We start from the raw sequence: 13,784 nt of genomic DNA, 5'->3' as shown, positions 1-13,784 counted from the left end.
GTTTATTTCTGGGCTTTCTATTTTGATCCATTCTTTTACCAATACCACACTGTCTTGCTTACTGTAACTTTATAAAAAATCTTGAAGTCAGGGTCAGGCTTCTGATTTTCTTCTTCTTCTTCAATGTTCTGTAAGCCATTCTGGGTCTTTTGCCTCTCTGTGTACTTTTTAGGATCAGTAACTTGTTGGGATTTTGATTGGGGCTGCATTGAATCTGTAGATCGAGTTGGGAACAGCCGACATCTTGACTAACTAAGTCTTCTATCCATAAACATGGGACACCCCTCCCTTTAGTTAATTCATCCCTCAGAGTGTTTTAGGTTTCCTCATATAGATCCTATATCTGTTTTAGAAGTTTGTTCTAAGTATGTAAGTTTTGGAGATACTAACATGAATGGCATTGTGTTTTTAATTTAAAATTCCAGTTGTTCATTGTTGGAATACGGGAAAGTAATAGGCTTTTGTATATTAATGTTTTATCCTGCTACCATAGTTCCAGGAATTTTTTGTGGCTTCTTTGCAATTTTCTACATAGATAACCATGTCATCTACAAATAAAGACAGTTGTATTTCTTCTTTTTCAATTGGTATGCAAATGATAAGAAAAGTCCCTCTATTCCTAGTTTGTATTTTCCTTTTTGGATTTTATGTGATGAATTATATAAATGATTTTTGAATGTTGAACCAGGTTTGCATTCCTGGGATAAATTCTGCTTCATCATGGTGTATAATTCTTTTCATACATTGTTGGCTTTGGTTTGCTAACATTTTTTGAGGACTTTTGCATCTACATTCATATAAGATACGGGTCTGTATTTTTTTTGGTAATGTTTTATCTGGCTTTGGTATAAGAGTAATTCTGGCTTCACAGAATGATTTAGGCAGTATTCTCTCTGCTTCTATCTTTTGGAAGAAATTGTAAAGAACTGGCATAAGTGTTTGGTGGAATTTACCAGTGAACCTGTCTGAGCCTGGTGCATTCAATTTTGAAAGGTCATTAATTGTTGATTCAATTTATTTAATAGATGTGACCTATTCTGATTGTCTATTTCTTCTTGTGTGAGTTTTCACAGATTGCGTCTTTCAAAAAATTTGTCCACTTCATCTAGGTTATAAATTTGTGAACATAGAGTTGTTCATAATAGTCCTTGCAGTCATGGAATTTAATATCCTTTTAATGTCCATGTCCAAATCTTGAGTTCCTTAGGGCAAAATTCTGGCTTAAATTGAAGAAAGTAGGGAAAACCACTAGGCCACTCAGGGATGACCTAAGTCAAGTCCCTTATGATTATACAGTGGAGGTTATGAATGGATTTAAGGGATTAGATCTGGTAGACAGATTGCCTGAAGAACTATGGACAGAGGTTCATAATATACAGGAGACAGTGACCAAAACCATCCCAAAGAAAAAGAAATGCAAAAGGGCAAAGTGGCTGTATGAAAGACTTTACAAATAGCTAAGGAAAGAAGAGAAGGAAAAGACAAGGGAGAAAGGGAAAGATATATCCAACTGAATGCAGAGTTCCCGAGAACAGCAGGAGAGATAAGAAGGCCTTCTTAAATAAGCCATGCTAGGAAATAAAGGAAAACAATAGAATGGGAAAGACTAGAGATCTCCTCAAGAAAATCTGAGAGATCAAGGGAACATTTCATGCGAGAATGGGCACGATAAAGACAGGAACAGTAAGAAGCAGAAGGGATTAAGAAGAAATGACAAGAATACCGAGGAACTATACAAAAACAGTCTTAATGACCTGGATAATCCACAATGGTATGGTCGCTTACCCAAGTCAGACATCCTGGAATATGAAGTCAAGTGGGTTCTAGGAAGCATTACTATGAATAAAGCTAGTGGAGGTGATGGAATCCCAGCTGAGCTCTTTCAAATCCTAAAAGATGTGGCTGTTAAAAGTGTTGCACTCAATATGTCAGCAAATTTGGAAAACAGTAGTTGCTACAGGACTGGAAAAGGTCAGTTTTCATTCCAATCCAGAGTGGAAGGGCAGTGCCAAAGAGTGTTCCAACTACCATATAATTGTGCTTATTTCACATGGTAATAAGGTTATGCTCAAAATCCTTCAAGGTAGGCTTTAGCAGTATGTGAACTGAGAACTTCCAGATGTACAAGCTGGGTTTGTAAGGTTTAGAAAAGGCAGAGGAACCAGAGATCAAATTGCCAACATTCACTGGATCATGGAGAAAGCAAGGGAATTCCAGTAAAACATCTACTTCTGCTTCATTGACTATTCTAAAGGCTTTGACTGTATGGGTCACAAGATTGTGGAAAATTCTTAAAGAGATGGAGTAGCGGACAACCTGACCTGTCTCCTGAGAAACCTGTCTGCAGGTCAAGAAGCAACAGTGATAACCAGACATGGAACAGTGGACTGGTTCACAACTGGGAAAGGAGTATGACAAGGCTGAATATTGTCACCCTGCTTATTTAACTTCTATGCAGAGCACCTCATGTGAAATGCTGGGCTGGATGAATCACAAGCTGAAATCAATATTACCAGGAGAAATATCAGCAACCTCAGTTATGCAAATGATACCACTCATATGGCAGAAAGAGAAGAGGAACCGAAGAGCCTCTTTGAGGGTGAAAGAAGATAGTGAAAAAGCTGGCTTAAAATTCAAATTTTGAAGAAACTAAGATCATGGCATTTGGTTACATCAGTTCATAACAAATAGAAGGGAGGAAAGTGGAAGCGGTGACAGATTTTAGTTTCTTGGGCTCCAAAATCACTGCAGATGGTGACTATAGCCATGAAACTGATAGACACTTATTCCTTGGAAGGAAAGCTATGACAAACCTAGACAGTGTGCTAAAAAGGAGAGACATCACTTTGCCAACAAAAGTCTGTATAGTGAAAGCTATACTTTTTCCAGTAGTCATGTACAGATGGGAGAGTTGGACCATAGAGAAAGCTGAGCACCAAAAAATTGATGCTTTCAAATTGTGATGCTGGAGAAGACTCTTGAGAGTCCCTTGGACAGCAAGGAGATAAAACCAGTCAATCTGAAAGGAAATCAACTGTGACTATTCATTGGAAGGACTGGTGCTGAAACTGAAGCTCCAATACTTTGGAAACCTTATGGAAAGAGCCGACTCATTGCAAAAGACTGTAATGCTAGGAAAGTTTGATGGCAAAAGGAGAAGCGGGCAGCAGAGGATGAGATGGTTAGATAGCATCGCCAGCTCTATGGACATGAATTTGAGCACACGCTGGGGGATAGTGGAGGACAGAGGAGCCTGGTGTGCTGCGGCCCATGGGGTTACAAAAAGTTGGACATGATTTAGTGGCTGAACAAAAATAACAATGTTGTCCATGTCATCTAAGTGATGTCCCTTCTTTAACTTCTGAAGTTAGTAATTTGTGCCCTTTTTCTCTTAGTTACACTGGCTAGAAGTTTATAGGTTTACTTGATCTTTCCAAAGAATCAACTTTCTGTTTTGTTGATTTCTCTGTTTCCTGTTTTCAATGTCATTGATTCTGTTGCATTAAAAAAATTTCCCTTTCCTCTCCTTGGATTTAATTTTCTCTTCTTTTTAAAAACTTTCCTAAAGCAGATGCTTATATGATGCTTAGATGATTGATTTTAGATCTCTCTTCTTTTATGAAATATACATTCAATACTCTGGATTTCCCTTTAAAATACTACTTTTGCTGCACTCCACAAATTTGGATAAGCTGGTTTTTCATTTTTATTTAGTTCAAAGTGTTTAAAATTTGTTTTTGAAATTTCGTCTCTAACTCATGTGTTATTTAAATGTGTGCTGTTTAATCTCCAAGTATTTTGGTACTTTCTAATTATCATTATTGATTTCTAGTTTAATTCCACTGTGGTCTAAGAGCAGACACTGAATGATCTGTATTTCTTTAAATTTGTTAAAGTGTGTCTTATGGCCTAGAATGTGATCTATCTTAGTGAATGCTCTATGTGAGATTGAAAGTAATACATATTTGCAATTGTTGAATAACATATTTTATAGATGTCAGTTATGTTAAAAAACGTGCAACGGTTTCCTTACTGATTTTCTCTCTGCTGGATCTGCCCAATTCTGAGAGAGGGATGTTGAAATTTTCTACTATAATAAGGGATGATCTATTTCTCCTTACAATTCTATTGGTTTTCGTCTCACTGATTTTGATGCTCTGTTGTTAGATGCGTATACGTTAAGGATTACTATGTCTTCTTGGAGAACTGATCCCTTATCATTTTGTAATGTCTGTCTTTATTACTGATAATTTTCCTTACTCGAAAGTTTGTTTTTCTGAAATTCATAGCATTGTTCTATCTTTCAACATATTTTTTCCGTCCACTTTCTTTACTCTATTTGTGTCTTCTTACTTAAAGTGGGCTTCAACTGCATATAATAAGGTCTTTTTTGGATACATTCTAATAATTCCTGTCTTTCAATGGAAGTAATTAGACCAATGACATTTATAGTGATTATTGATATAGTTGGGTTCCCATATATACCTACGTTTGTTAATTTTCTATTGGTTGCCTTTGATCTTTATATTTGTGTCTTCTACTCTTGTTATGTCTTTTGATTTTTTAATTAATTGAGAATTTTATATGATTCCATTTTTTCTTTCTTACTGTATCAATTATTTTTTTAAGAAACCTTTTTAGTGGTTGCCCTAAAATTTTCCCTGGGTATTTACAGCTAATTCAAATCACACTATATTATTTCATGGGAATTGCAAGTACCTTTTAATAACCAAGCATCCCTAACTCCCCCCTCCTGTCAGTAATCAGTGTATTATTGTGTCATTCACTTCAAATATGTAAAAGGTATAATCACCAAATACATGGTTGTTGCTACTATTTTGAAGAAGCTCTTATCTGTTAGATCAATTAAAGAATAAAAAAAGTAAAAGTTTTAGTTTTAACTTCACTTATTCCTTCTTTATTGTTCTTGTATTAACAGTATTTTATTATGTTCTATATTCCTTTTTGTTAAACTGAAATATAGTTGATTTACAATGTTGTGTTAATTTCAAGTATATATCAAAGTGATTCAGTTATATGTGTATGTGTATATATATACTTTTCTTTCAGATTCTCTTCTCTTATAGGTTATAAAAAATATTGAGTATATTTTACTGTGCCATACAGTAGGTCCTTGTCATTGATTTTATTTATAATTTTTAAACATTTTATATAAATTAAATTATATTTTATATACATTATTTATAAAGAAATTATTTATGCATTTAAGTTTGATTATAAAAAAGAAAATTAAGAGGTAAATTTTATGTCATATGTGTTGAATTTACAGGTTTAGAGACAAGTTTTGGCACTTTTAGCAATGATAGTATTAGCTCTAGAGGTGATTAAAAAAAAAAATACAGTAGTGTGTACTGTATTCTTGATGCTCTGGCTTCTGAGACCTTGCTGACCCAAGGAGGGACTGCCCTTCACCAGGATTAACTAATTCCTAGAAATAGTAGGTCTTGCCTGCTAGCACCCCTTAGATGTACACACCAGTGAATCCTGAGTCCACACCCTCTCCTGCCTCCTCTTACTGGGCTCTTGAACTCTGGGACACTAGTCACCTTTCCTTGCCACCCCAGCAACATGTACTCGGCAACTAAGGACCACCCCTACCATCCAGACCCCACTGAGGTTTCTCAGACTCTTCACTTCTGAGTCTGAGCAGCCTGCCGTGCCTTGCCGTACCCATCGCCTCTCAGGAAAACCGGGTCAAGCTCCCACCCACCTGTCTCCTCCTGCTCCTGCCTCCTGAGTGCTTCGCTGTGTGACCCTGCTTGGCGTGCATGCCTCTTGCTCCTCGGGGGCTGTGAGGACCATAAAAATGTCTTCCTTTTAACAGTCGTCTGTGTCTCTGCATCTTTCTGTGTCTGATTAAAACATAATTTGTGTCTTTATGGAGATCCGAATTGCTGACCTATATTATTTTCCTTTTCTCTGAGAGCTTCTTTGAACATTTCTTGCAAATCAGGTAAGCTAGTGACAAATTCTCTCGTTTTTTTTTTTTCTTTTATTTTTTTCTTTGTTTGTTTATTTTTCCCTCACTCTTGAAGATAGTTTCACAGGTTGCAAAATTCCAGGTTTTTGGGTCTTTTTCTCTCAATATTTAAGATAGTCCTCTCCTGGGACTTCCCTGGTGGTCCAGTGGTTAGAATTTTGCCTTCCAATGCAGGGGACATGGGTTGAATCCCTGGTTGGGAAATAAGATCCCACATGCTGTGAGGAGACTAAGTCTGTGCACCCCAGTTACTGAGCCTGTGCACTCTAGAGCCCATGCTCCAAAACAAGAGAAGCCTGTGTGCCTCAACAAAGAGCCTGTACAATGCAATGAAAACCCAGCACAGAAAAATATAAAATGTAAAATAAAACAGTCTGTGCCAACCTCCTCTTGTTTGTGTGAATGCTGAGAAGTCAGATGTAATTTTTGCTCCTCTATAGATAATGTGTTTTTGTTTGTTTGTTTCTGGCAGTTATCCTTTTTGATGGTGTTTGAGCTTCCTGGATCTGTAGTTTGGTGTCTGACATTAACTTGCGGGAAATTCTCAATCATTACTGTTTCAAATACTTCTGCTCCTTTCTTCTCCTCCTGGTATTTCCACTACACATATATTACACTTTTAATAGTTGTCCCCTGGTTCTTACATGTAATGTTCCATTTTTTTCTTTGCTTTTCAATTTTGGAAGTTTCTATTGATAAATCCTCAGACTCAGAGACTCTTTCCTTAGCTTAAGTCCAGTCTACTAATGACTCCATCAAAGACATTCTTCACTTCTCTTACAGAATTTCTAATCTCTTTAATTTGCTGCTTACATCACCCGTCTGTTCTTGCATGCTGTCTACTTTTTTCATTAGAGCCATTAGCATATTAATAATTCTTATTTTCAGAAAGTTCTCCTTTGAGTGTAATTTTTTAAAAAAAGATATACAATAACAAGTGTTGGTGAGAATGTGGAGAAATTGGCACCCTTATATCTGCTGGTAGGAGTGTAAAATGAGGCAGCCACTTTGGAAAGCGATTTGGGAGGAGGAGAAGGGGACGACAGAGAATGAGATGGTTTGATGGCATCACCGACTCAATGGACATGAGTTTGAGTGAACTCTGGGAATTGTTGATGGACAGGGAGGCCTGGCGTTCTGTGATTCATGGGGTCGCAAAGAGTCGGACATGACTGAGCGACTGAACTGAACTGAACTGAAAAATGTTAAACATAAAGCTGGCATAAGATCAAAAATTCTTCTAGGTGTCTACCAAAAGAAATGAAAACATACATCCACATAAAAATTTGTACATGAATATTCATAGCAACATTATTCATAATAGCCAGAAGTAGGACAATCCAAATATCCAACAACCGGTGAATAGATTGTTTATGTTGTATATCCATACAGTAGAGCATCGTTGTTCTTGAGTCACTAAGTCACGTCTGATTCTTTGCAACCCCATGAACTGCAGCACTCCAGGCTTCCCTGTCCTTTGCTATCTCCTGGAGTTTGCTCAAACTCAAGTCCATTGAGTCGGTGATGCCTTTCAACCATCTCATACCACTCAAACATGAAAGGAACATCACAACATGGATAAATCTTGAAAGCGTTATGCTGAAGAATCCAAACACAAAAGGCCACATGTTGTATGGTTCCACTTGTATTAATGTCTAGAATGGGTAAATCCATAGAGGAGAAAGCAGATCAGTGGTTACCAGGAACTTTGGGAAGGGGAGAATTAGTAACTTCTGATGGGTATGGGGTATCATATTTGTGTCATTAAAATGTTCTGGAATTAGTGATAATTGATGCAAATCCTGCTAATAAACTGAAACACATTGAATTGTCCACTTTAAAGGACAATGTAGAATGTGTAGAATATGAATTATATCTTAAAAAATAAAATTGATTAATAAGTAAAATATATGATATGTTAGAATATGATGACTATAGATTTGAAAGTCATTGATGACATGATTCAGCTACTAACTACCAGGGAGCCTTGATTTCCTCTTTGGCAAAATAAGGGTTTTAGTCTAAATGATCTATAGGGTGACTTCCAAATCTAGTTTCCAGTCATTCCCTCAATCTTCTTGCCTGATTAGCAATTTCAAAATAACTGCTGAAAGGTCAACTCTAGAATAAAATACAGTCCTTATACTTTAGGTATTTCATTAAAAGCATCTCTTTTCTTGAGTATTGGTTATTTTATGTATTTCCCTATAAATCAAAACGACTTTGACTTGGTGGAGTTTCTGTAAGATTACAATTTCCCATGAAGAATATTTCTAATTGATTGTGAGCTCATGAAGAGAAATACTGAAGTTAAAGTCATTTACAAAATTGGGTGTAACCAGAAATGACAGAACAATTTTCACAAGGGATTAATGAAGAAAGAAATGTGGGTAGCTGTTGGATTTTTGAGCCAAGTTTTGAACATATACAATAGTTTTTGTTGACATGAAAATAGATAATCAAGAATAGTGACTTCATCAATTCTGTGAGTTCACAGATTTTGTATAAAGCTTGTAGAACAGTGGTTAAAGTTTGGGTTCCGTGATCGCCTGCCTGGGTTAGGATGCTGGATTCACCACTTATCAATACCAAGCCACCTGTGCCAGTTTCCTTATCTGTCATGTGGATATAGTAGCTGTACCTCAGCAAGATGGTTGTGAGGATTAAATAATACGATGTTTAAAGAGCACTAAGAAAAATATCTGAGCCATGGTAAGGACACAGCAAACATTAGCATTATCTATTTTCAACAAATGGGCTCCTCTGGTGGCCCAGATGGTAAAGACTCTTCTGCAATGCAGGAGACGCAGGTTCGATCTGTGGATTGGGAAGATCTCCTGGAGAAGTTAATGGCTACTCACTCCAGTATTCTTGCCCGGAGAATTCCATGGACGAGGAGCCCTGTGGGCCACAGTAATGGGGTTGCAAAGAGTTGGACCCGACTAAGCAAATGCACACACACAGATTTTCAACAGACACGCAAACATTTGGTGAATACTTTCCTTATAGTTCAGATGGTAAAGAATCTGACTGCAGTGGAGACTTGGAATCTGCCTGCCAATGCAGAAGACAAGAGACTCAGGTTCGATCCCTGGGTCAGGAAGATCCCCTGGAGGAGGAAATGGCAACCCACTCCAGTATTCTTGCCTGGGAAATTCCACGGACAGAGGAGCGTGGCAGTCTACAGTTCATGGGGCTGCAAAGTGTCAGATACAACTGAGCAACTGGCATTTTTCACCTGGTGAATGTTTTAAGCACACCTGGCACTGCTTTGACAAATACAGTGTTTACAGTGTATCTTGTTCTGACTCAGTTTTCTCAGTGGTTATTTCTTGTTAAACAATGAGATTTTTCATATTGTAAGTAACATTTTTTTTTTTTTTTACAGAATAAAAGCAAGAAAACTTCACCAACAAAATGAAGATCCTGCTAATTATATTTGTTCCCATCTTCTGGACTGAAACACGGACATATCAGAGCCCAGGTACCAGTATATTTTATGTTATTATTAGAAGTAAAATAAATATTTTTATGTCTCAAAAAATCTTTATTTTAATTAATAGAAACAAGGGATGTATTTCTTTACTGAAAAATTGAGGTAGACGGAATTTATTTGTAGTTAGTGATATACAATGTGAAGTGTACTTAAGCTTTCAAAGATGACAGAAAGCTAGGTGCAAAAGTCATGAATTATGTTACACCTGGCTAGAAAAACTTCAATTATTCATTGATTTTCTGAAGTCCTGATATTCCATGTTCCTATGAATAGAGTCCGGAGAAGGCAATGGCAAGCCACTCCAGTACTCTTGCCTAGAAAATCCCATGGACAGAGGAGCCTGGTGGGCTACAGTCCATGGGGTCGCTACTAGTCGGACAAGACTGAGCAACTTCACTTTCACACGTTGGAGAAGGAAATGGCAACCCACTCCTGTGTTCTTGCCTGGAGAATCCCAGGGATGGCGGAGCCTGGTGGGCTGCCGTCCATGGGGTCGCACAGAGTCGGACACGACTGAAGTGACTTAGCAGCAGCAGCATGAATAGAGTCAGCCCATTTGTTTTGTAGGTCAGTTTGCAACTTGGCTTTAACAAATGAAAGAAAAGGAAAAAAAAGGAACCCCAAATAAGAAATTATATGCATGTAATAATTAATTTAAAAGCTTTCATATTCCATTTATATGTAGAAAACGAAAGCTAGATTTTTTGTATTTATAAAAGCATCACTCAAAGAAATATTTTTAACTGCACTGTGCTACCCTCAGATTTCCCGATATCAGGGTCACTTTTAAAGAAATATCCTGCTTAGTTAAACATTTACGAGCAGATCACTAACTGGGAGGGTGGAGGTGGCTGACCATTTCTGCTAAAGTCTACACTGGTGGTGCTTTCAATTGTCCAGACTCTCTTTATGAGGTATGAATATACTCCCCTACCCCTAGCTGCTGTGAATGTTGCTTACAATGGCTCACAGCAGCACCTCGCTTTCTCAGGAGAATTGCCCTTGGCTTTCCCCAGAGCCACTTTACCCAGGAGGTTATGCCTGTGTCCTCCAACCCTCCTCTCCAATTCTTGGGGAAGGTCTGTAGCTGATACCTGGCTGCTGTTAGTCGCTAAATTGTGTCTGACTTTTGTGTGACCCCGTGGACCACAGCCAGCCAGGCTCCTCTGTTTGTTCAGTATTTTCCCAGGTGAGCTGGTTGCCATTTCCTTCTCCAAGGGATCTTCCCAACCCAGGGAACGAACCTGTTTCCCGGATTGACAAGTGGACTCTTTACCACTAAGCAGGGAAGGAAATTCTGTTTTCTACCTTGGCAGGTGGATTCTTTACCACTAAGCCATACCTCTTGAGCCAAAGAGGGATGCTCTGGTATAAGGGATGCACCAGAGTCTCCTCAAATCAAGTCACACCCTGCTTCTCTTCCTCTGCCTCCCCTCAATCAAGCTCCTGTTTCAGATCTGCCTCTATGATCTCCAGCCCAAGATAGCTGCTTCTTTGCTTGATACTGTTATAAAAGTTGCTTTTAACCCGCAGGCCACTTGGTGACTTTCTGGTATCACATTGTTTATTCTTTTAGTAGAGTATCAAGTTGTTTGGGGTTCCAAAAAACCAAAAAATGAAAAATACGTTCCTTTGGCACGGAGTTGTGAAAGAAAAATTTGTTGTTAACATTACAGAAGTCCTCTTGATAAACAAGTACAGTTTCCTCTGTTTGACCTCCAGAAGACACTTTCCTTGGGATTCTGAGTTACCCTTAACACTAGGACAGAATTTCAAAGGAGATGTGGTTAAAATATCAAGGCTAAACCATCACCTTACTTGAGTTTGTTGTCATCTTATTTTGATAGGGCCAGGCCCTGAGTACGCTGATGTGGTGCTTCTGGTGGACAGCTCCGACCACCTGGGGATTAAGTCCTTCCCATTTGTGAAGACGTTCATCAACAAGATGATCAGCAGCCTCCCCATAGAGGCTGACAAGTACCACGTGGGCCTGGCCCAGTACAGTGATGGGCTCCACAGAGAGTTCCTACTCAGCACCTTCAAGAGCAGGGGCCCCATGTTGAACCACCTTAAGAAGAACTTTGAATTCCTGGGGGGCTCCCTGCGGATTGGGAACGCTCTCCAGGAGGTGCGCAGGGCCTACTTCTCAAATGGGAGGGACAGGAAGCAGTTTCCCCCGATCCTAGTGGTCCTGGCTTCCGCCGAGTCTGAAGATGCTGTGGAAGAGGCTGCTGAAGCGCTGCGCAGAGATGGGGTGAGGATCATCTCCATAGGGGTGCAGGGGGCATCCGAGAAGACCCTGAAGGCCATGGCCACGGGCCAGTTCCACTACAGACTCCGGACCGTCAGGGACCTCAGCACGTTCTCCCGAAATATGACGCAGATTCTCAAGGACGCAGCTCAATACAAAGATGGAGCAGCCCACCCTGATATAGAAGGTGAGGAGGCCCTTGGTTGAAAATGTGCCCCACCCCCATGCAGTCTGACCCAGAAAGCCGTCTCCTATTATCTCTAAGGTGCCACCCACCAGAAATCTCTATTTCATGCAGAAATGTAGAAGACCTCCTTCTCATCAATTTCATTCCTGATCCCCTAAAGCTAAAAGGAGACTACCTCAGCTTCTCGTTTGAAAAATGCGTTATTTATGTCTTAGGAAAGTTCTCCATAAGACCCCCAAACAGAAGACCTTGGAGTACAAATAGTTTACTTAGGGGGCAAGCCTAGAAAACCTTAGCAAAGAGAGGGTGACATGAGACAGGAAGCCACATATGCAGTGTTGATGAGCAGGTGGAACAGGTCAGTACACTCATGGAAGGCACCCCGTAAGTATACTGCCCTGCTGAGGGGGTCCAGCCATTCTATCCAGAGTGAGGTAGAAAGAGTTCCTAGCAAATGGATTTTCCTGGATGCCTCTGTGCTCAGTTAATGATGAGAGGTTATTCTGAGTAGGTGCTGTCTAATTCTAAGACTCGAGTAAGCCACTTGGTGAGGTAAAAAGTGCCCTTCAGTCCAGTTCCATTCAGTTCAGTCCAGTCGCTCAGTCGTGTCCGACTCTTTGTGACCCCATGAATCACAGCACTCCAGGCCTCCCTGTCCATCATCAACTCCCAGAGTTCACTCAAACTCATGTCCATCGAGTTAGTGATGCCATCCAGCCATCTCATTCTCTGTCGTCCCCATCTCCTCCCACCCCCAATCCCTCCCAGCATCAGGGTCTTTTCCAGTGAGTCAACTCGTCGCATGAGGTGGCCAAAGTATTGGAGTTTCAGCTTTAGCATCAGTCCTTCCAATGAACACCCAGGACTGATCTTTAGAATGGACTGGTTGGATCTCCTTGCAGTCCAAGGGACTCTCAAGAGTCTTCTCCAGCATCACAGTTCAAAAGCATCTATTCTTCGGTGATCAGCTTTCTTCACAGTCCACCTCTCACATCTATACATGACCACGGGAAAAACCATAGCCTTGACTAGACGGACCTTTGTTGGCAAAATAATGTCTCTGCTTTTTAATATACTATCTAGGTTGGTCATAACTTTCCTTCCAAGCAGTAAACATCTTTTAATTTCATGGCTGCAATCAGCATCCTCAGTGATTTTGGAGCCCAAAAAAACAAAGTCTGACACTGTCTCCACTGTTTTCCCATCTATTTCCCATGAAGTGATGGGACCAGATGCCATGATCTTTGTTTTCTGAATGTTGAGCTTTAAGCCAACCTTTTCATTCTCCTCCTTCACTTTCATCAAGAGGCTTTTGAGTTCCTCTTCACTTTCTGCCATAAGGGTGGTGTCTTCTGCATATCTGAGGTTATTGATATTTCTCCCGGCAATCTTGATTCCAGCTTGTGCTTCTTCCAGCCCAGCGTTCCTCATGATGTACTCTTCATAGAAGTTAAATAAGCAGGGTGACAATACTCCTTGACGTACTCCTTTTCCTATTTGGAACCAGTCTGTTGTTCCATGTCCAGTTCTAACTGTTGCTTCCTGACCTGCATACAGGTTTCTCAAGAGGCAGGTCAGGTGGTCTGGTATTCCCATCTCTTTCAGAATTTTCCACCAGAAAAACATCTATTTCTGCTTCGTTGACTATGCCAAAGCCTTTGACTGTGTGGATCACAATAAACTGTGGGAAACTGCCCTTACCACAGGTCAAAAAGATCCAGACAATGCCACTAGCTGGCTGTGAACTTGAGGAAGTGATGTCATCTCTGTGAACCTTGCATCAGCACCCTCATTTGTAAGATACAAAAGTTGGAATGATCTTGAAACTTTTTCCTGCTCTCATTCACCA

The 13,784-nt window shown here is 39.7% G+C and overlaps 1 protein-coding gene across 1 annotated transcript in view; it reads left to right on the top strand.

Annotated features, from left to right (window-relative positions):
- COL6A5 (collagen type VI alpha 5 chain) overlaps positions 1-13,784 on the top strand; it is a 161,995-nt gene that overhangs the window by 19,529 nt on the left and 128,682 nt on the right. Inside the window, exons 2-3 of the mRNA XM_055416595.2 lie at positions 9,390-9,485; positions 11,345-11,935. Coding sequence (XP_055272570.2) covers positions 9,419-9,485; positions 11,345-11,935 — 658 coding nt within the window. The 5' untranslated portion in view covers positions 9,390-9,418. The remainder of the gene's footprint in view (positions 1-9,389; positions 9,486-11,344; positions 11,936-13,784) is intronic.

The sequence above is a fragment of the Moschus berezovskii genome, chromosome 1 (assembly GCF_049115385.1).
Source record: "Moschus berezovskii isolate FMDL1 chromosome 1, NW_MosBer_1.0, whole genome shotgun sequence".
Lineage (NCBI taxonomy): Eukaryota > Metazoa > Chordata > Mammalia > Artiodactyla > Moschidae > Moschus > Moschus berezovskii.
This window is presented reverse-complemented; position numbering and strand designations above follow the sequence as displayed.